This window comes from Grampus griseus, assembly GCF_964374135.1.
Source record: "Grampus griseus genome assembly, chromosome: 2".
Classification (NCBI taxonomy): domain Eukaryota; kingdom Metazoa; phylum Chordata; class Mammalia; order Artiodactyla; family Delphinidae; genus Grampus; species Grampus griseus.
This window is the reverse complement of record NC_139018.1, coordinates 116,461,403-116,484,636: the sequence shown is the minus strand read 5'-3', so window position 1 is coordinate 116,484,636 and position 23,234 is coordinate 116,461,403. Positions and strand designations below refer to the sequence as shown.

General features: G+C 48.5%; 1 protein-coding gene across 1 annotated transcript; it reads left to right on the top strand.

Annotated features, from left to right (window-relative positions):
* Positions 1-8,287: 8,287 nt before the first annotated feature.
* On the top strand, positions 8,288-21,332 carry CYP11A1 (cytochrome P450 family 11 subfamily A member 1; the record flags this gene model as incomplete). Its single annotated transcript, XM_082647045.1, has 9 exons — positions 8,288-8,556; positions 12,051-12,206; positions 13,882-14,081; positions 15,092-15,295; positions 16,212-16,369; positions 19,598-19,764; positions 20,041-20,119; positions 20,630-20,827; positions 21,201-21,332. 9 exons carry the CDS (start codon positions 8,288-8,290, stop codon positions 21,330-21,332), a joined length of 1,563 nt encoding a protein of 520 aa, XP_082503171.1.
* Between the last annotated feature and the right edge of the window lie 1,902 nt (positions 21,333-23,234).

Below are 23,234 nucleotides of genomic sequence, written 5' to 3'. Positions count from 1 at the left end.
TTGCTCAACATGAAAAACTCAGGAGGTTTTAATTTTTCATGTTTGTCCTTTTCCTTAGTGTTCTACAGTGAGCAAATATGACTGTAATTCAGTTTTATTTTTAGATAGTAATATCTTTAAAAATAATAATAGCAATACCTGTTAATTACAACATTTTCAGAAAATATAGGGTTTTTTTTTATGAGCAGAAACAGTAGAACTTTAAAAATCATGAAACTATACAAAAACAGTTTATAATCATATACCTATAAATAATGGAGCTGCAACTAAGATGTGTGTTGCCCCAAAGCTGCAAGGTGGCTCCGGCCTCTTCTTGGGCCCCTCATTATTATCTCTAACCCCAGGCTGTCTGCACATGCTCATGGATGTCTGCCAGCAGCTAGTGTTACCGAACCAGATTTGGGTCTGTTTGTCTGATGTGCAGCAAAGCCAATCTGCTGACACCAGGTTGTGGCGAAGGAGAGTACAGTGTTTATTGCAGGGCGCCAAGCAAGGGAGTAGGAGACAAGCCTCAGATCCACTCCCACTCGGTCTTTGAGTTAAAGGTTTTTTAAAGGGGAAGAACAAAGAAGTTGGGGTTAATTACGGTCTTGTGACATTTCTGTGACATTTCTTAATCATAGGAGTCAGGATGTCTCTGGTTTACAATCTCTGGCCAAGTGGTTCATGGCTTGAGGGTCTGTTAGCTCATCTTGTCCTGGAGAAACAACCTGAGTTTGTACATTGTTGATGATGGCTACAGCAGCAATTTTAGTACGTTAACGATGTTATTGACAACAACAATTTTAGTCATCTGACGCTGGTAGCACAGTTAGAACAGGATTGAAGTCAGAGGGGATGAGAAAGGGAATAAAGTTTTGGACAGAGAGATTAATCATAAACTCGGTAAGGGAACTCAGTTTTAGGGGGACTCAGTTTCAATGCATCCCAGAGCAGGGGTTAGCAGGAGGCCCCAGCACAGGACTGGCACAAATCTATACCATTTCAAGGGCCCACTGGGGCTGGCACTGAGGACAGAGACAGAGGGGTCTCCTTGTGCTTTGGGGAGCCTCTCTGACTGCAGGAAATCCAGACCAAGCCTCGGTACTATCAACTGAAAAAAATGCACAACGTCAGAGCAGCGGGTTTCAGTTTTATTAGGGGACTTACTGAGGTCTGTCAGGAGGAAAACATTTTCCTCTACCTTTCTAGTTTCTTCTGGCTGGTCTAGGAATGAAATTGACACGAGACAGATTAACAGGAGAAAATAAAACAAAATTTAGTAACATGAACACAGGAGAAAGACTCAGAAGACCTGAGTAACTCGCCAAAATGGCTGCAACCTTCACCATAAACACCATCTTCAGCTGGAGACAAAAGAGGACACTGGAGGTAGGGGTTTGGGACTTTGAAGGGACGTGGAGATGGGAAAGCAAATGTTTGGTAAATAAATGTTTGCTGGCCATGCAGAGACTATGGGATGCAGAGTGGTCTCTGGTCTCTAAGAATTTCCCTCACCACACTTAGCCCATATTCTTTGCCGATGTCTCTGGTGATTCCTGAAACAGGCCTTCTATCTAACTTCTTTAGGCAGTTGGGGAGAAGGTCAAAAGTTTCTTCCTGAGTCTTTTGATTGTTCTCATCTTGAAATAATCTGCATTCCAAAGAGACATTTTGGGTTGGCAAGTTTTGCTTCCCTACAGTCCTGCCTTTGAAACTTTTTAAGAATTTTCACCGTCCAGAAGCTGAGTTGGTCAATTGTTCCACTTCCTTAAACCACTCTCTTAGCCCTGACAGCAGGTCAGTAAAATTCATTTTAGGAAATGGTGATACAGGGGGATTCTCAAAGTTAGGCCTATGAGGTGCAAGCAATCGGGTATTTAATAAGAGGCATTAAGGATTGGAGCAAATTACAAACCCAGTGTCTGAGTCCTGAGAGCTGTCAGTCAAGAAGACTTCCAGACGTCAGAGTCGAAGCACCTTTTGAAGTTTGAAATGTCTCTGATGATGTTGTCAGGTATTTAGGTAAGCTTCCTGAGTGGCCCAGACAACAGAAATTAAAATTGCCTAAACATGAGCTCTTGTGATTTCTCTGAAATTTCTATCAAGTCATCTAGATTTAGTTTGCAGGGCTTCAGAAAAGTGCAGTTTTAGTTCTCAATGATTCCAAGTCAAAGTAGGAGAAAAATTGGAAAAGTTTGGAGCTTTGTAGTCAAATCTTTGAGGAAACTATAAGAATTCAGGATACAGTCCAGTTTATAGAAAAACAAAACCTCAAAGATGATACACAGAACTAGAATCTAATATCCACAACCGTTGTGTTACAGTTTCTGCTGAAACACTGTTTTTTCCTCTCTTAAATCACCCATCATCCCAAGATATTTTTCTTGCTGACAAATTTTGTAACAGAGATAACATAAACTTATTTGACTTTTGGTAAACTTGGGTAGAATAAAAGTTTTGAGTTTTAAGTTTAATGCTGGTAACATTAAGACATGCCTATTTAAATTAAACCAATAATTAAAAATTTGCTTTTATTTACTAAAGAGTAGTCCTACATCACATGAACTTGAAAAACATTTGGGTTCGTTTCTATTACACTTTTGAAATTTAGAAATATTTCATTTATAAGTGCTTAATTTTAAGCCAATTAAATAAAGCTCTTTCACAAATTAATATTGGCAATACTATCAAGAGGTAGAAAAATACCACACCAATAATATACACATTGAGACCTATAGACAGACACAACCAGAGACCTCATAGCTTTCATTTAAAAATTTTAGCCATGAATCAGGCATGAACTAGAATCAGGCTGTGAACAAGATTTTGGGTAAGGGAACCTTTCCAGCAGTTTGTAGTTTTTTTTTTTTTTTTTTTTTTTTTTTTTTTTTTTTTTTGCGGTACGCGGGCCTCTCACTGTTGTGGCCTCTCCCGTTGCGGAGCACAGGCTCCGGACGCGCAGGCTCAGCGGCCATGGTTTACGGGCCCAGCTGCTCCGCGGCATGTGGGATCTTCCCGGACCGGGGCACGAACCCGTGTCCCCTGCATCGGCAGGCGGACTCTCAACCACTGCGCCACCAGGGAAGCCCCAGTTTGTAGTTTTTAAAAGGTCACTTTTCCTCTTTTTTCCTTTGGTTTCAAGTTCTACCTGATCAAATTAACTAAGCTCAGTCTCAGGCTATTGCATGCTGTATTTATATTTCTGATTTTGTAAGTTTTGCAAGACAAAGTTGCTTTCAATTTCCTGAAGAACTGGGCTGCTGTCTAAATGATACCAAAAGATTGATTTGCCCAACTATATTTTCTTTAATTTGCTTCTTTGTATCAGAGAGATTTCCAACTAAACTAGAAATCAAAGGATTTTTATATTCTACAATGTCAGGGTTCAGTGTATCATGCCTTCAAAAGTTTGCATGAGGCATTCAACGAAGACCCTCTTTCCAAGCGCACAAGTCAACCCCAGACCAGTTCACCCTAGAGGCAAAAATCTTTCACTATTGCTAATGTTAGCACCTGAATATTAGTCCCCAGGTTTTACCTCACACTGTGTGGGTTCAGGCAACCCTGCCGGTTTCTATAGCATGTTCAGTTAACATTGCCTGAAGGTTGGATTTCTATGCCCTGTCTTAAAATACCAGGTGGGGGAAGCGTTCCCCAGTGAGACACAATGTCTATCCTCACAGTACCATCAGGCAAAAGAGATGCAACCATATTACAAAAAGCCCATTCAGATACACCAATTTCCTTATAAACTTTCATCCCGATTCTGTTAACTCTTATACCTTTAACCATAGCCTCCATTAGGACCCCATCAGCAAGTCTTTATCTTACCCCTGCTACCAAATCGAATTTGGGTCCACTTACCCGACTCCACGGCAAAGCCAATTTACTGACATTGGGTTGTGGTGAAAGAAAGTACAGCGTTTATTGCAGGACACTAAGCAATGAGAATGGACAGCTTATGCTCAAAACACCTGAACCCCCCTGTGGCTTTCAGGGAAGGGTATTTTTTTTTTTTTTTTTGGCTGCATCGGGTCTTAGTTGTGGCACATGGGATCTTCACTGCAGCGCACAGACTCTCTAATAGCGGCGCGTGAGCTCCAGAGCACATGGGCTCTGTAGTTGTGGTGCAGGGGCTCCAGAGTGGAGGCTCTGTTCTGTAGTTTGCGGAGTGTGGGCTCAGTAGTTGTGGCACTCGGGCTTAGTTGCCCCGCGGTATGTGGGATCTTAGTTCCCCGACCAGGGGTCGAACCCACGTCCCCTGCATTGGAAGGCGGATTCTTAACCACCGGACCACCAGGGAAGGGTTTTTAAAGGCAACTTTAGGGGTGATGGTTGCAGCTTGTGGACTTTCTTCTGATTGGCTGGTGGTGAGGTAGCAGGGTGATATTTCAGGAATCTTTATCACCAATCTTCTGGTTCCAACCAGTCTGGGCTCCACCATCCTTTACCAGGTGTGGGGTGGTCTTAATTTCTGCAGAACAACTCTAAGATATGCACCAGATTGTTATCTATAGCCCTTGAGGAGGAACTGGGACTCTGTTTTATCACTGAACTGTTGTTTAAGCTACCATTACTTTTCTTGATTGACGACTGCTTTTCCTTTGTTTCTGCATTCCCTCACTTCTCTTATTAACTTCTTCTGCCTGCTCTTGGAAACTTGGGGAAGGTCTAGGAGACTAAAGTTTTTTCTACAAAAAAGGAGTGGGGGACACAGTGGGGTCTTGTCATGGGGAAGGCCCTACAGGGTCCTGCTCAGTTTTAATCTCCCTTTTTCTTTGATACACCTCAATCCTAAGGGAAACAGGAATGGGACAAGAAAGGGAATAAAGTTTTGGATAGAGAGGTTAATCATAAACTTGGCAGGGGAACTCGGTTTTAGGGGGACTCGGTTTCACAAGGAGTCCCAGGAACTCTTTCCTTGTATCCCCTGGCTGTTTTATCCACTCCTGTTTAAAAGGTTTTGGGTCCCCACTGAGGTGGGGAGCAAAGGGTCCCAGGGCCTTCTGTGGCTCTTTAACTTGATTAATTGGTCTAACTGTTGCCCTAAGCGATTGCTGGTCAGGTTTTTCAGTGTATTTTTTTTTCTTCCAGCCTCTAAAATTTTTCTAAAGTAGGGGTAAATAGAGTAGACATGTTTGGGGCCCTTTAATGTTTGAGGGGATCAATAGGGGGTCCCTTTGGCCCATCCAGTGTTAGGTAAGGCTGTATTAAAATCTTTGTTTTAATCCCATCAATGTCTGTTTTATTTATCCCATTTCTTAATAACCATCTAAAGATTTCCATTCTGCTGGAAGAGTCCAGTGACTCTTCCCTTCCTGATTTCTCTTTATTCCACTACTTTCTTTTTTTAAAATAAATTTATTTATTTATTTGTTTTTATTTTTGGCTGTGTTCCGTCTTCGTTTCTGTGCGCGGGCTTTCTCTAGTTGCAGCGAGCAGGGGCTACTCTACGTTGCGGTGCACGGGCTTCTCATTGTTGTGGCTTCTCTTGTTGCAGAGCATGGGCTCTAGGCACACGGGCTTCAGTAGTTGTGGCACGTGGGCTCAGTAGTTGTGGCTCACGTGCTCTAGAGCGCAGGCTCAGTAGTTGTGGCCCATGGACTTAGTTGCTCCGCAGCATATATGTGGGATCTTCCCGGACCAGGGATCGAACCCGTGTCCCCTGCGTTGGCAGGTGGATTCTTAATCACTGTGCCACCAGGGAATCTCTCCACTATTTTCAATATTTGTTTTATTTACCTTATTTTTAAATAACCCTTTAAAAATTTCCACCTTGTTCCCTATGAGGGGAAGCTGGGATACCAAACTCTTTAAGGCTTCCCAAACTGTTTTGTTTTGTTTTTTATTCTCATTAGGGAGTTCTTAAAATTAGTTGTTATATTTCTTGTATCCACCCTTTAGTTTATTCTTTTCATAGGTACCAATAAAATAGCTATTTATGATGAGAGCTCTCTAAAATATTTTATCAATTTAGACGTTTTTCCAATTTAAAGGATCCATCGTCTGGCCGTTGCCAAGTAGGGTCCTAATAGTGACTCAAACCAATAAGGTGTAAGAGGCATCCCTACAAGATAGTGTAAAGGATGTAGCCCTCACAAGATCCAGAAAGTTTAGTCTCAAAAATAGTCTAAGAGGGCTTCCCTGGTGGTGCAGTGGTTGAGAGTCCGCCTGCCGATGCAGGGGACACGGGTTCGTGCCCCAGTCCCGGAAGATCCCACATGCCGCGGAGCGGCTGGGCCCGTGAGCCATGGCCGCTGAGCCTGCGCGTCCGGAGCCTGTGCTCCGCAACGGGAGAGGCCACAACAGTGAGGGGCCCGCGTACCGCAAAAAAAAATAGTCTAAGAAATTAAAGACCTTTGTCACATCACTAATAAAGCAATGAGGGTTGAGATGACAAAGGCCCCCATATGGACTGGGACCCTATATGATAAACTCCCCTGAGAGCTGGCATGGCTGGACAAAGACTGCTAGGAATCCCAGTCTCTTCAACAGGCTGCCAAATGCACACTGACGTGTGCACCTTCCAGGTGGCAGAGACCAGAGAGACTATTCTCACTGGTTTACAAGCCAAGCTCTCAAGACATAGAACAAGATGAAGGGAAAACCTAATCCTTTGAATGGTTTTCCTCCTTATGAGAAAGGACACCAGAAACAGAGACAAAGGAAAACAGTGACCATTTCTGGGAGCAGAAGAATCAACAAAGCAAGGGTACCCTGCCAAATTTCAAACCAAGAGTTACCCAACCCAAGGAGCTGCCCACAGATATTTTCTCCAGCTAATCTATTTTAGAAAAGAGAAAAACTCACCAGTCTCATTTCCAACAGACCCTGAAGGCAGAGATCCGGGAGACTGACATAGTAAGAATTCTTACATTCTGGGGCCTTTTGTCAGTTATCCCAGGGTCTCTTAACTGTAGCAGCTTTGGAGTGAGTAGTGTCCAGCCAGTAAAGTTGCATCCCACCCTCATTGCCACCTGTTGGGGAGGAAGACGTTTTCCTCTACCCTTCTAGTTTCTTCTGGCTGGTCTAAGAATGAAATTGACATGAGACTGATGTCTCATCAGAAGAAAATAAAACAAAATTTAGTAACACATCTAGGGACTTCCCTGGTGGTTCAGTGGTTAGGACTTCGCCTTCCAGTGCAGGGGGTGCAGGTTCGATCCCTGGTTGGGGAGCTAAGATCCCACATGCCTCGTGGCCAAAAAAACCAAAACATAAAACGGAAGCAATATTGTAACAAATTCAATAAAGACTTTAAAATTGGTCCATATCCGAAATAAATAAATAAATCTTTAAAAAAAGAAAACACACATACATGGGAGAGACTCAGAAAAACTAACTCGCCAAAATAGCTGAAAATGTCACCTAAAGCACCGTCTTCAGCTGGAGACAAAAGAGGATGCCAGAGGTAGGGGTTTAGGACTTTGAAGGGACGTGGAGATGGGAAAGCAAATGTTTGGTAAATAAATGTTTGCTGGCCATGCAGAGATTATGGGATGCAGAGTGGTCTCTGGTCTCTAAGAATTTCCCTCACCACACTTAGTCCACATTCTTTGCCGATGTCTTTGGTGATTCCTGAAACAGGCCTTCTATCTAACTTCTTCTTCAGGCGGTTAAAGGGAAGGTCAGTCTCTTCCCAAGTCTTTTGGGCCTTGATTGTTCTCATCTTGAAATAATCTGCATCCCAAAGAGACATTTTGGGGTGGCAAGTGTTGCTACCCTACAGGACTATCGCCTAGGAGACAGCCTTTCAGATAGCTCTGAGGGTCTGCTCCAGAAAAGTAAGGGAGAAGCCACGATTTATATGAACTTTTTGCTGGAAAAAAACCATGTAGCCTAACATGAAAAGATTATTGCTAATCACAATCAACAGACATCTCAAGTTAATGCTTTTAGTGCTTTTCTAGGTAGGGGAAGGTGCAAGAGTCCAGGGGCATGGAAAGTTTTCCTTAGATATACATCTTAACTCTCTAGGGGCCAGTATAATCCAAATGCTTCCTGTTTTTCTTCATCCTGAAGTCTCCCTCAGGGTGCACGGAGGGATTCCCCTCAGGTGGGTGACCGCAGTGGCTAATGGCTTGATCTTTGTAGAACTGGAATGGTGGACAACATTCTTTCTTTACAGTTCTCGAGTCTGGGAGGGGCTATGTGGGCTGGAGCCAGCGGGAGGAGGAGGGAGGCTGACCGCTTTGTCAGCTTCTCGCTTAACCTTGAGCTGGTGGTTATAAGCTGGGCCCCAGGGGCCCAGGGCCAGAGTCACCTCGTCAGGCCCTGCTGCAGTAGGAGCAGTTGTAGGGGCAGCATGCTGGCCAGGGGGCTTCCCCTCCACTCAGTCCTGGTCAGAGGCTGCCAGCCCCTCCTGAGCACCCCGCGGGAGGGCCTGGGGCATCCCAGGGTGGGCACTGGAGAGGGAGCCGGCATCTCCACTAAAACCCCTCGCCCCTTCAACGAGATCCCCACCCCTGGTGACAATGGCTGGCTTAACCTATACCGTTTCTGGAGGGAGAAGGGCTCACAGAAAATCCACTATCACCACGTCCAGAACTTCCAGAAGTATGGCCCCATTTACAGGTAAGCCTGGCAGAGGTTGGGGGCTGGTGGGATAGGGCAGCCCTGCTGGGCTCCCCTCTCCTCGCATGGTCTGCCCTCCCCTTCCAGGCTCTTGTTCACCTCTGGCTTTATTTCTTCCTGCCTGGGGGTGGCAGGAGAAGGGATAAGGCTTCCCAGACAGTGGGTTCACTTCCCAGCCCTGAGGCCTCAACAGTCCCCAGGTCCTATACCCTTTGAAACTTTAGGGAGGTGGGAATGCTAAGAGAACAAGCCCTGACAAATGCCTCCCTACATCCATTATCCGCAGCACACCTTGCAAGGTAAGTTTATCATCCCTATTATCAGAAGACAATGAAGTTCAGAGAGGTTAGGATTCTTGCCCTGGTCCCTCAGCTAGAACCCGGTCCTGCTGGGGCGCTGGCCTCGGCCCTTGGCCCTGTGCAGCTCTGGAGCAGCTGATTTTGTCCCTTCCACTAGGCCTGGCTGGAGCCCCTCTTCCCCAAGCTTCTGCCTAGCTTCCTGCCAGGAGGAAGGGCCTTCGGTCTTTTGATCACTGTGTACCCCACCTTCTTGCCCTGGGATGGAGGTGGGGTCTGGGGGCTGCCCTTGGTGGGAGGCCTCACTTGTTCTGGTCTAGCAGTTTCTAAGGTGGGTGGGCTTCAAGACACACCTGAGTGCTTTTCTGAGAGCATAGGTGAGGGGGATGGGAGGGCAGGGAGGGGACACCAGGAGGGACAACACTTTACTTTTACTTTAAGTGAAAGGGTTGAGATGAGAGAAGGGCATGTAGGACATGTTAGCTGGTTGGATAGGTGGGCTGGGGGAGGAGGCTAGTTTGTGTAGGGGACCAGCTGCTCCCTAGTCAGGGTCACTTCCTCCCTCTCCCACAATGCCTTTTGAAGTCTTAAGTGACTTTTTTATAGCTGGCTGGAGGCAGGGCGCTGCCTGCCCCCCCACCCCGCCAGACTGAATGTCAGGCTTGGGAGAAGTCTGCTCCTGAGTCTCTCTTCCTTGTCTGTCTGTCTGTCTCTTTCTCTCTTCCAGGCCTCTATCCCCAACCTCACTTCATGGAGCTCTCTCGTTATCCCCTTCTTCCACCCCGCCTCATCCTTCCTGCCCCTAGTCCCCGTAGGAGCTCTTTATTTTATAAAACCCCTTTCTACTTTCTGAGTCACTTTCATCTGAGCCTTGGCACATGTCCTTAAAGTTGGTGCTATTATCCCCACTTTACAGATGGGGAAACTGAGGCCCGGAGAGGAGAAGGGTCTTACCAATGTCACACGGCTCATCAGGGCGAACCCAAGGCTGGAATCTTGATTGTCTAACTTACAGTTCAGTGTGTCACTATTCTAGCTATAGCCTTGAAATAACAAACTTCTAAATGAACGTGAGGAATTTAAAATACAAGTTTTGTGGATTTTTCCTTAATACAAGGCTGTCCCTGTTCTTTATCAAACAATTTAGAAAAATTGAAATCAGATACAATCTCAGTTTTGATAATATTTATATTCCATTCAGAATGTGAATATATTTATATGCTGTTTGGCGTTGTCCTATAGCAATGTATGGAGGACTTCTTTTCTCTTTTCTCTTTTCTCACTTTAAGATAATTTGAAAAGGCAGCATAGTAACCCATAGCATGGATAAGGTATATTTTTTTAGCCAGTTCTTTAAAGTGGACATTTAGTCCACTCTAGGTTTTTTTTTTTTTGCTATTACACATCCTTTTCCATTTTTTTGCTATGAACATTCTCATCCATCAGGCATCATTGTCTGATGTCAGATAGCTGCCTTGGGCTAGATTCCCAGAGGTGGAATTGATAATAACAATAGCAGTTCAAGGACTTTGCTTAGCTTTTTTTTTTTAATGGAGTCAGTGGTTTGAGGCCGTGTGGCAGCTGGGAAAAACACTGAGAGGATTTTCTAGGAGGCCGTGGATTGACATATGTACACTAATATGTATAAAATAGATAACTAATAAGAACCTGCTGTATAAAAAATAAAATTAAAATTCAAAAAAAAAAAGGAGGCCATGGCTCGCCAAGGAGACTTGCGGAAGGTAGGCCCAGGCTCTATGGGTCAGTGGTTAAAGCAGTGCTCTTTCCATCTCCCCATCCTTCTCTTCCCCCTTCCCCCTCCCTCTCCTTTCTCCAGGAAGAGGGAGGAAGAGAGGGGAGGGAGGGGGGAGAGAGAGAGAATGAGAATTTGGCTTATACCTGTATGTTCCATGATATTTTACCTTAACGTGTGTCTTTTTTCTTTTTCTTTAGAAATAAGTATCTTTTATTTTGCTATTTTACTCTAAGAACATAATTTATAAATATGTTTAATTCCTTTTTTTCTTAACATTTTTATTGGAGTATAATTGCTTTACAATGCTGTGTTAGTTTCTGCTTTATAACAAAGTGAATCAGTTATACATGTACATATCTTCCCATATTTCTTCCCTCTTGCGTCTCCCTCCCTCCCACCCTCCCTATCCCACCCCCCTAGGTGGTCACAAAGCACCGAGCTGATCTCCCTGTGCTATGCAGCTGCTTCCCACTAGCTATTTTATGTTTGGTAGTGTATACATGTCCATATATATACTACCACTCTCTAACTTTGTCCCAGCTTACCCTTCCCCCTCCCCATGTCCTCAAGTGCGGTCTCTAGCAGGTCTGCGTCTTTATTCCCTTCTTGCCCGTAGGTTCTTCATGACCTTTTTTTTTTTTTTTAAAGGGTATCTTGAATTAACTTTCTTATGCAAAAGGCAGATGCAAGTGAGAAGTAGAATTTTCTGTTGTTTCACAATAGCTGTGCTTTAATACTCTCTGCAAAGTGCTCTGAGGTATATTTATACCCTGGGTCTGACGTTTTACTGTGGTTTTATTTTAATAGCGACAAGGTACTTTGTTGGACCTCTGATTCCAGGGGGCAGGGCAGCCACTCCCAGAACTTCAATCCTAGAGCCTAGAAGGGGTTGCCTGGCCCGGTGCCTGGCTTGCCTGACAAGCTGAATGGAATCACTTCAGTACAGGGTCACCCCAAGCTGCCACGAAGGTGCCATGTTTCTGAGCTCTGCCTGGGTGAGAGGGTGGAGGGTGCTGAGAGTGTGGACACAAAGGAAGAATGAACATGGAGAACTTGATGGTCCATAGAAGGCCCTGGGTAAGTCTTGGGGATGTGCTGAGGTAGGCAGGCGCCACTGTGATGATAAGAGAAGCACAAAGCTGTCACTTATAGAACGTCTCACGGGAATCACACCCCTAGGCTTCATATCATCTTATCCTTCAGCAGCTGTAAGACAGGTACTGCATTTATCTCCACTGAGGAAACTGAGACTCAGAGAGGGTAAGGGACTTAGGTCACACAGCGAGGAGGCTGTGGAACGGAATCCACTCCCAGGCCTGTCTGCTCTGCGCTGTCAGCCACAAGGTGGTTACAGACGAGCCGAGAACTGTGTCCTGATTGCGCAGGGTGTGCGTGGGTCTCCTCAAACCTTACATCACAGCACCCCTTCTCTGCCCCTCCAGAGAGAAGCTCGGCAATTTGGAGTCAGTTTATATCATCGACCCTGAAGATGTGGCCCTTCTCTTTAAGTTCGAGGGACCCAACCCAGAACGATACAACATCCCACCCTGGGTTGCCTATCACCAGTATTACGAGAAACCCATCGGGGTCCTGTTGAAGTGAGTCTTGGGCCATCTCCCAGGGGCTGGAGGGAGATGATGGGCAGCTGTGGCGAGGGCAGAGGCTGGGGGTGAGGGGCTGGGGCCATGCGTGCCCTGCCTTTTCTTTCTAGCTGGGGCCTCTAGACAAATCCCTGTCATCTTCCTGCCTCCATAAAACAGATGATGGGGATGGTGAACTGCCCTGCCAACCCTCCGCGACATGGTCAGGCAGAAGATCTTACTGAGTAATTAAAGACCTTGAAAAGTCCTCATTTACTGGTTCATTCATTAAGTCCCATTTTATTGAGTGTCTACTATGTACCAGTCCTTGTGCTGGGTTCTGAGTCACAAGTAGGGCAGGGCCCTGCCACCGTGAGTCCCTTATAGCCTAAAGGAACAGTGAGAAACATGAACAAATCAGTGTATTTAAATGTAATAGGTACCGTTTTCCGCCAAATTGCTCATCAAAAATTTAAAATGTGACCATAGCAAGTGTTGGTGAGGATATAGAGCAACTAGAATGCTCATAGTTTGCTAGTGGGGCTGAAAACTGATGGCATCACTTTGGAAAATGGTTGGACATTACTTCCTGCTGTTGAATGTTCACATGCTTACAATGCAGCCGTTCTGCTCTCAAGCATATACTCCAAAGAATATCCTGCCCCCCCGAGGCGAACACGTACTAGAATGTTTGCAACAGGGTTGTTCATAATAGTGAGAACCTGGAAACCACTTAAATGCCCAACAGGAGCATGAATGAATGACAGTGGCATACCCCAGTCAAAAAGAACAGACTCAGTGACTCACAACAGTACAGATGATACCTAGAAATATGAAATTGAGGGAACAAAGCAAATCACGACAGCTTTTAGAAGAAGTTGAAAACAAGTATACATATTTAAAAAGTATGTTTTAGAAATACATGTCGGTCAGATAAAACTATATACAAAAGCAAACAAGGGATCCAGGTTGATGGTCCCCTTAGCCGGGGAGGCAGGATGTGGGAGGACCAGGTGGGCATCTGTAGATTATTGTCAAGTTCCTAGTTTTTCTGCTGGGTGGTGAGTTCATAATAACATGCTTGTAAATAAACAAAGCCCCAAAATGACAAAGAGGGCTTTGCATGGATTTATTTTCAAGAATGGGCCATAAGCTGAGAATAAGAATGGGCATTAACCCTATTCTGGGCACCTGAGATTCCCCACCAATGTGATTAATGGGACGTGTTGGGGGTGCAGAGGTTGGTCAATTGTGTCTGTGCAGGGGTCAGAAAAGGTGATGTAGAGGGGCCCTTGAATGGTAGGAGGTGAGATTGGCCAGGAGCAAGGGGAAGTGGTGAGGAGGGCAGGCCTGTAGCAGAGGCAAAGACTAGAGGGTTGGAAAGTTGCTTAAAGGCTCTACGAATATGATTTCTCTGGCTTGAAGCAGCAGCAGCAGAGACAGTAGAGCAGGGTTGGGGTTTTGTTCTCCTTCAGCCTCTTTTTTTCTTGTCACACACCTCCCCACTTCTCTCCCCGCTGCCCCGCCCAGGCCAGGCAGAAGCTGGGAGGAGGTGAGGGCAGAGGAGGACGCGGATGGAGTGCTGGACTCTGAGCTGTGGCTCAGCCTCCTGGGAGAGCCAAGTCAGCCCCCTCTGTGTTTGCCAGGCCTGGGGTTTGTGACCGTGAGGGCCCGAGGGCCCATGTTTTCTCAGGAAGGCAGGAGCTTGGAAGAAAGACCGGTTGGTCCTGAACACGGAGGTGATGGCTCCAGAGGCCATAAAGAACTTCATTCCCTTGCTGACCCCAGTGTCTCAGGACTTCGTCGGCGTCCTGCACAGGCGCATCAAGCAGCAGGGCTCTGGAAAGTTCTCAGGGGACATCAGGGAAGACCTGTTTCGCTTCGCCTTTGAGTGTAAGGGGCTTGAACCTACCTGGCCACAGTCTTGGGGGTGGGAGAACCCAGCGTCCCACCTAGAGACCCAACACAGACCCTGAAGAAGTGTCGGGATTGGCTTGAGATGAGCCGCTGAACACATTCTCTGCCATGAGCCACCCAGGGGGAGCTGCACGCTCTCATCTGATTCAAGCTATGGGGACAAGAGTCTCTAAAATGTAGGTCCCGATTGCCACTTTCCTCCAAAAGCCAGGCTTGGCTTGGTCCTTCATTCCGCAAATCTCCTGGGACAGAGACCTTCCCTTTAGGTCTGGGAGGGAAGGGGAGGGTTGGGTGGTTAATCCGAGCAGGGTATTGGAGGATGTGTAAGAATTATCCAGATGGAATAAGGAGGTTGGACAGCGTAGGCAGAGGAAACATGCACATGCAAAGGCCCTGTGGCTTGATGGGGGCTCATGGGGGCTCAAATCTCTTCAGGAGATTTGGAGTACCCAGAGTTTGGCATGAAATCAGCGTTCAGATTGCTGACCCAGGAGGTAGGAAAACCTTGGAGTTGTTGTGTCTTCTTATGTCCAGCCAGAGTGGGCCCTGGATGGCCAATTACCAGGGACTGATGTCCCCCAGGCACCCATCTGACATGTTTCAGGAAGTATTTAGCCACTTTGGTCAATTATAGACGAGAAACCTCTCTTTCCAGGAGGAAAGCCGAGAGGCTGCTGAGGGCGCTGGGGGAAGAGGGGCTGAGCAGTTTCATCCCAGCCTGGGCTGGAGGCTGTGCTTCCCCCTCAAGTGATCCCTTTTTAGGGTCTGCCACATGACCCTCTGAAGGACCTGACTGGCCGCCAGAAAGGCAGTTTTCCTTAGCCCTGCAATTTTAGCCCTTTGGGACTCGGGCCTCAGCTTCTTTACTGAAGGAAGCTGAGGTTGGGTGCAGGGGCTCTTATGTGCTGGGAGGGATGGTTTCCTGGGAGCAGAGGCCCTCAGATGGTCGGGTTGGAAGAGATTCCTCAACCTTGCTTCCCCTGCAGCCATCACCAATGTCATGTTTGGGGAGCGCCTGGGGATGCTGGACGAAGTAGTGGACCCTGAGGCCCAGAAGTTCATCGATGCTGTCTACCAGATGTTCCACACTAGTGTCCCCATGCTCAACCTCCCTCCAGACCTGTTCCGTCTGTTCAGGACCAAGACCTGGAGAGACCATGTAGCCGCATGGGACATAATTTTCAATAAAGGTGAGGGTTGTACCCTGAGCAGCCATATGTGGGGGCCAGGAGAGCCCTGTCTATCTCAGGAGATGGGAAATCCGGGCCTCGGTTGGCAGGGATGAGATTTGGGGGAGTGGGGAGAAAGGGACAGAGGGAGAGAGAAAGTCAGCTGGAAGCTCCAGACCTCAGCCTGCCTCTTTGTCCCAAGTTATGTCAATGAGCACTGGCTTGCCATGTAGAAAACCCACCCTCTGGTGGGCAGGGATGGGCATCAGGAAGGCCCAGGAACCCCTGAATATGGTGGGCTGATTAGATTTTTCTGGAGAAAGAGGATTTAAGAGGTCCATCATATTCTTCCAAGGAGCCCGTGATTCCCAACATGGGTTAAGCACCAGTATTTCAGACACAGCTGTGCTTGGTGACAGAGTAGGACTTTGGTGAGAGAGATTGGTAAAGGGTGGAGAAGGCTGATTGGGATGTGGTGAAGATGCCAGGCCTGGAGTCAAATCCTGCCCCTGCCCCTGACACCCTTGTGACCTTGGGCAAGTCATTATCTTAGATGGACCTCTGTTTCCTTATCTGTAAAATGGGGATGATATCACTTACCCCAAAGAGCTATGGTCAATAAATCAAAAAAACAGATATGGAGGATTTAGCAGAGACTGCTGCTCAGAAAGACGGCAGCTTAGAAAGTGCAGGGCTCTAGAATCCCCAAGCCCCTGTACCACCTCCCACCAGAGATCGTGCTCCTTCCCTCCCCTCTTCAGAGAGCCTCACTCCATTTTTTTTTTTTTTTTTTGGCCGCATGGTATGGCATGCGGGATCTTAGTTCCCCAACCAGGGATCTAACCTGTGTCCCCTGCAGCGGAGGCACAGATTCTTAACCAATGGACCACCAGGGAAGTCCTGGCCTCACTCTATTTTCTTTCTTCCTGCCCCACAGCTGAAAAATACACCGAGAACTTCTACTGGGACCTGAGACGGAAAAGAGAGTTCACCAATTACCCAGGTATCCTCTACCGGCTCCTGGGAAATGACAAGCTGCTCTCTGAGGACGTCAAGGCCAACATTACAGAGATGCTTGCAGGGGGCGTGGACACGGTGAGGACACAGTGAGGTGGCTGTAGGGGCACATCCTGTCCCTTCCTGTGCCCCTATGCCCCCTCCCACTAGCCTGCCTCATTGTCTGAAACCCTGTCCATGTGGGGTCCATCTCCCTCTCCTGACTCTACTTCCTAGATGCTAATCTCCTAGGAGGGCGGGTCAAGCTGGTCATGCATGGAGCATGCCTTGAGGCTGATCCACCATTTTGTCTTTGCCTCTGAGGAGGGAGTGACTAGGCACAGGTGGGTGACACAGCTTACTCTGAGTCAGGAAGGAAGGCAGGACCTCAGAAAAGCTGTCCCGATGTCTGAAGGCATCATCTGTGGTGTCTCCCAGAGGCCGAACAATACCTCAGAAACTTCTGTTCTTTATTTTTTTTTAAAGGTCCTGGATGGCCAAGTCCTTTTTTAAAAATAAATAATTAATTAATTTGTTTATTTATTTTTGGCTGTGTCAGGTCTTCATTGCTGCGCACAGGCTCTCTCTAGTTGCGGCGAGCGGGGGCTACTCTTTGTTGCAGTGCGTAAGCCTCTCATTGTGGTGGCTTCTCTTGTTGTGGAGCACAGGCTCTGGCGAACACGGGCTCAGTAGTTGTGGCTCACAGGCTCTAGAGCGCCGGCTCAGTAGTTGTGGCTCGTAGGCTTAGTTGCTCCGCTGCATGTGGGATCTTCCCGGACCAGAGCTCGAACCCGTGTCCCCTGCATTGGTAGGCGGATTCTTAACCACTGTGCCACCAGGGAAGCCCCAGAAACTTCTGTTCTTGAAAGTCAAAACTTCTCTGTCTTATGTGCCATCCCTTTTTCCAATACCTTAAACTTTCTCAAGCTAATGTGATGGTGAGGGTTAATTCTTTAGTGTTTCGTGGTTATTAGTTATGATTTGGGCACTGAGACTATAAAGGTGACTATAGTAGACTTCAAATCTCCCAGATGGCTCAGAGAGGAAGAGTATATTAGCTTGCTAGGACTGCCATGACAAAGTACCACAGACTGGGTGGTTTAAACCACAGAAATATATTGTCTCGCAGTTCTGGATCAAGATGTCAGCAGGGTTGTTTTCCTCTGAGGCCCCTCTGCTTGGCTTATTGATGGCCGTCTTCTTCCTACATCTTCACATGGTCTTCCTTCTCTTCTTATACAGACACCAGTCCTATTCAGTTAGGGCCCACCCACATGACCTCATTTTACCTTAATTGCCTTTTTTTTTTTTTTTTTAAAGGCCCTATCTCCAAATACAGTCACATTGTGAGGTGCTGGGGGTTAGGACTTCAACATATGAATTTGGGAGAGACACAATTCAGCCCATGACAAGGAGGTAGCATGGACACAGATGACTACCTCACCGTATTATAGGGCTGGGTGATGAGGCACGTGCCAGGTACTGACAACGCTGAGAAGAAGGGAGAGACTAACATGGCCTTGTAGGACAGGGAGAATGCTCCACAGAGTAAAATCAATTTGTCTTTCCTCTTATTGCCAGGAGGACAGAGGAGGAATAGCATTTCAGGACTGGGGAGAAGCATGTGTCATGCTTAGGTGAATAACTTGATTTCCTACGTATCATATTTACATTGTACTCTAATGGAGGCCTTTCCGTCCCTCGGCTACAGATGGAGGCTTTGAGCATATTTTAAATATAGTTCATTGTCAGTCATGTAGAAGAGATCTCCGAAAAAAGCTCACCTGCACCAAAGCAGCTATTATTCTTAGGTAACATTTATTAAGCGATTACTATGTGGCAGGCGGGAGTCCTAAGCTTTTCACATGTGTTAACTCATTTAGGATTCACAAACAACCCTTTTTCAGATAAGGAAACTGGGGCACAGAGAGGTTAAGGAACTTTGTCAAGGTCACACAGCTAGTAACTTAGTTGACTACCTTATTAAACAAGTATCTCCTGAGTACCCATTCTGTGTCAAGCCTTGGAAGTACCGAGACAAATACATGCATTTGATCTGAGCCTTGAGGAAGGAGTACACACTTGCTTCCTAGGTTGGGGAAGGGAATTGTAGGAAAAGGGAGCAGCATGAGGAAGATTTCTGGGCTTCAGGAGCTGTGCGTAGCTCAGTGTGGCTAGAGCATGAGGAGCATGTTGGAGAGAGGTGGCGGTGGGCTGGGAGCAACAGGCAAGTGTTGGAGGGGGTCCATGGGTCCGGTCAGAGCCTCTGGACTTGATCTGGGGACTCCAGGGAGCCAGGCAAGGATTTCAAGCCAGGAAGTGACTGGATGACATTTTTTCACAATTGTTTCTGCTGGGAAGAAGAAGGAGCATGTCCAAACCTCTTGGACCAAAATATGGTCCTTGGTAAGATAATATGCCAACAACTCGTATCCTAGCCCTAGGACAGAGGGCTGTTCCAGCCCAGGGTCCCACCGCTGAGGAATCTGAACTGTGGGGCTTGACGAGGGTCACTCATACCTTCAGTGAAAGTTAACAGTCACGACCTTGGGCCAACACTGAGATTAATCTCAGTATATACCATGTGCTAATTGCAATACTGATAGAAAACAGGTCTGGTTGTTCTGGTTTCAGCTTTTTTTTTTTTTTTTTTTTGCGGTACGCGGGCCCCCCACTGTTGTGGCCTCTCCTGTTGCGGAGCACAGGCTCTGGACGCGCAGGCTCAGCGGTCATGGCTCACGGGCCCAGCCGCTCCGCGGCATGTGGGATCTTCCCAGACCGGAGCACGAACCCGTGTCCCCTGCATCGGCAGGCGGACTCTCAGCCACTGCGTCACCAGGGAAGCCCTGGTTTCAGCATTTTTGAGCCTCACTATATGCTGTGCTGCTGTAGGCAGATGTTAAGTTTAGGGGGAAGTTCTACTGGGGAGAGGGCTGGTCATTTAACAGGCATGTCCAGATGAATGGCAATCATTCAGGAGTACAACCGTTACAGAAGTAGGATTTGGCCTCTTAGGGCCTCTGGAGTCCTTTGGAAGAAGGCATTAGCTATGTGGATGACCCTCTACTGGCTGGGGAGATGGGTGGGCTCTGGTGACATGAGGGGGAGGGCAGGGACAAGTGCTGCCCCAAACATTCCTGCCTGGGCCACAAGAAAGCCTTCTTGGACGTTTGCCGTCTGAATTGTTTTGCTTTTTGTGGATGGTGGTTTCTGGATACTGGGAGAAGGGTGGGGAGAGGTGTTTGGCAACGAAAATTTAGCCTGGGTCTAGGTGCCCCAGGAGTGACCTGTCCTCTTGGTTTTCTGTACCCTCTCACTCCCTGCCAGACATCCATGACATTGCAGTGGCACTTGTATGAGATGGCACGCAGCCTGAATGTGCAGGACATGCTGCGGGAGGAGGTCCTGAATGCCCGGCGCCAGGCCCAGGGAGACATAAGCAAGATGCTGCAATTGGTCCCGCTCCTCAAAGCTAGTATCAAGGAGACACTGAGGCAAGCCCACCCCCACCTATGCCTGTCCCCACCCCCCCGCCCCACAAATCCCTGGGCAGGGGCAGGGTTGTGCCTGCGCACAGGGTTACAAGAACGCGCTGGTGGAGGAGACTGGTAGCAGGAAGTGGGAAGTCTGGGGAAGATAGCTGGGAATAGGGAGAAGGCTCCTGCCTCCAGGTCCTCCAGGGTGCTGCAGCTGGGCCTGAGATGCCACGCCAGGTGCAGGGCTTCGTCCAGGCCTTAGGGCATCAGCTTCTGAACGCTTTTCACTGGCAGACTCCACCCCATCTCCGTGACCCTACAGAGATACCTCGCAAATGACTTGGTTCTTCGAGATTACATGATTCCTGCCAAGGTAAGTGTAGCAGGAGGGCTGCAGGCTCTGTCAGTCAGACAGACAAGGCCAGGAGCAGATTGCAGTTGCGTACAGATGGGGGCGATGGGGGCTCCTGTCCTACCTTTCTTCCTGGAGCTGGCTGGTGGGGTCCTTGGTGGCAGTGGTCCAAGTCCGAATGAAGGGCAGAGGTGGTGGACACAGTGGGTGATGGTCTTTGGAATGTTGCTGGAGTGTAGGGTTAGGAGGGAGATCCCACTGGCTGCCTGGGGCTCTGGGGACCCTCTGGTACTGAGGAAAGGGGCAGGGCAATCCCTTGCGCCATGCCTGGCCTAGTGTCTTCAGTCACGCCCATTTAATGGGCGAGGCTCAGGGAAGGAGGGGAGGCCTCGTTCAAGGTCACATAGTGGGCAGCGTCCTGTGCTGCACAGCTGGGTAGCCAGGCTAGGGACCGGGAGTGGAGATGCCGGGTAATGCTCCTGGCTGTGAGGAGGTGAGGCCTACTCAGACCTCTGCTCACTGTGTCCCTAGACATTGGTACAAGTGGCCATCTATGCCATGGGCCGAGATCCTGCCTTCTTCTCGAATCCGGACAAGTTTGACCCAACCAGGTGGCTGGGTAAAGACAGGGACCTCATTCACTTCCGGAACCTGGGCTTTGGCTGGGGTGTACGGCAGTGCGTGGGTCGGCGGATTGCTGAGCTCGAGATGACCCTCTTCCTCATCCATGTGAGTCAAGCCTGGGGACATCTGTCTCCCGTTACTTTGTCTCCCCTCCTCCACAATTCCCTGCTGTCTCCTCTCTGGGCAAATCCACTTACCACCCACTGGTGCTCCCTGGTCATATGTTCCCCACAGTGGTGATGGGATGGGGGTGGGGTGGGAAAGGTCTTGTAGAAACCAAAGTGAAAGCCTGAACCAAGGGGACAAAGCACTAGTGGCGTGTTCAGGCTCTGCGCAGGATTCAGTAGGAGCTGGCAGTAGACCCCTTGGAGCCTCTCAGATCACACTCAACAGGCACTGCTCACAGGTCAATAAGCCTGGCCTGGGGGAGACAGACCCTCCCTGCCTCTCTCCTAAGCCCACAACCCCTCTTTCTCAGATTCTGGAGAGCTTCAAGGTTGAATTGCAGCATCTCAGTGATGTGGACACCATATTCAACCTCATCCTGATGCCCGACAAACCCATCTTCCTTGTCTTCCAGCCCTTCAACCAGGACCCACCACAGGCGTGATTGGAGAGGGTGGGCACAGCCTGCCAATCAGGCTAGCAGGGGTGTGGGAGGACGGCCCAAGGGGGTGGGGCCCATGGAAGTGTCCGCATCGCCAGTGCTTGGTCCCCACCCCTGCTCCTTTCTGGCCAGCTCTGACCAGATGGAGTTGGCGCTCAGCTGAGGCACCCCTCTCTCACCCCATCTCTTCCCCCTCTTCTCCCATCCCATGAAGGCAATAAACGGCTGAACTCTGTAAAGTGTTTTCATTTCCATCTGACCCCTAAGGTATCCATCAGTCCTGTAGAGATGCTCCCTGACCCAGATCAGCAAATAGATCTAAGCGTGAATGGGGAACCCAAGGCAGCTGCACTTGACACCGTTTCTGCTGGGACCCACCCACCTACAGCAGCTCAGGAGCCAGCAGGATCAACCTCCCTTGCTGTCCCGGTTGGGTGTGAGGCAGAGTTGGTGGAGGGCTATTGCCACTGCACCAGGAGCTACTGGAGCAGCAGGCAGAGGGACATAGAACTTGGCAGAGTTCTGCTGAGAGTACAGGGCAGCCTGAGAGGTGTGGGCCAATCTTGGCTACCAGGGCAGGCCCACCTATCAGGAGGCTCGTATAGGGCTCTGATTGGCTGAGCCCTGGGTGGGAATTCCCTGCGGCGTCATGAGGACTTCCCCAAGGTCCAGCCAGGGTCTTGGGCATGTCCAGGGATGATGTGGTGAAGAGACTGTGGGTGAGGGGTTGGCGTGAGGTGACCGACCCTGGGGACGAGAGGACAGCATGCTTCCTCTACCCCACCTGACCCTTCTCTGGGCTTCCCCAGGCCTTAACTTCCTGCTCCAGTGGGACATGCCCACTTGTCCAAGCTCTGGGCATTAGGCAGGGAGACTGGGGCAGAGTCTTTGGTACATTATTTGGACTGCCTGACAATGGTCTCAGTTTTGGCCACCTTAACCCCCTCTGAGCTTCATGACTCCTGGCTTGACCAGGTACCTGATCCTTCCTGGCCCTTGGCTACCCAACTCTAAGTTCTTCAGGTAGACGGGGGGCTAGTGCCGCTAGGGACAGCAGCCTAGCTGGCTTGGCCTCTTCTCCCGGGATCTGCAGGTTCTGAATCCATTCTTGGAGCCTTTCTGCTTTTCCTCATCACAGTCCTCTTCCTTCTTGTCTTTCTCTCTCCTTCCTGCTTCCTTTCCTTTCTCCAGGCTTGAATCATCTTTGCTTGGAAATGTTAGTGTTGGAAAGGGCCTTACTGTCAAGGATGTTAAGCTCTTTGGGGATAGATGGGGCAACTGAAGCCCAGAGAGCTTGCTTGAGTCACCCAAGGTCACACAGCATGCTGGTAGCTAGAAGCCAGGCTTCCTAACTCTCAGTGGAGGGCTCTTTCTTCTGGCCCTATCTGTTTTTCTGTCCCTGGACACATTTAGACACAATATTGCCAGCTCAGGTAAATGGGGTATTTCATACTAACATGTAACTGATTGCTACAGGCAGGCTTCAAGTCTTTCCCTTCCCAAGAAACAGATAAACCAAACTTGAAAAAAGGGATTTCAGATATGATAGATGTTTGGGTGCAGGTAGGAAGTTCCAGCCTCTCACACCAGCTCGCCTCTGGTGGTCTCAGTTCTTCCAGAGACCTTGACAGGCCTTGTCTCCCTGGATCCTGCTTTGGAAGGCCTCTTCTCCCCCACCCCCACCCGCCCCCTGTCTGGGGTCCACTATGGCCTCTGGCTCTCCAAAGATGGTAGCTCCTGGGACAGGCAGGAGGCTACAGGGCTACAGCAGAGGACCCAGGCCCAGAGTGGGGTCTGGAAGGAGGAAGCTAAGGCACCCCAGGCTGCCCTGCTCAATGAAAGAGGTGCATGTTCACTGACCTCAGCGTTTAATAAAGTCATTTTAGGGAGTGGGGCTGAGAGTCC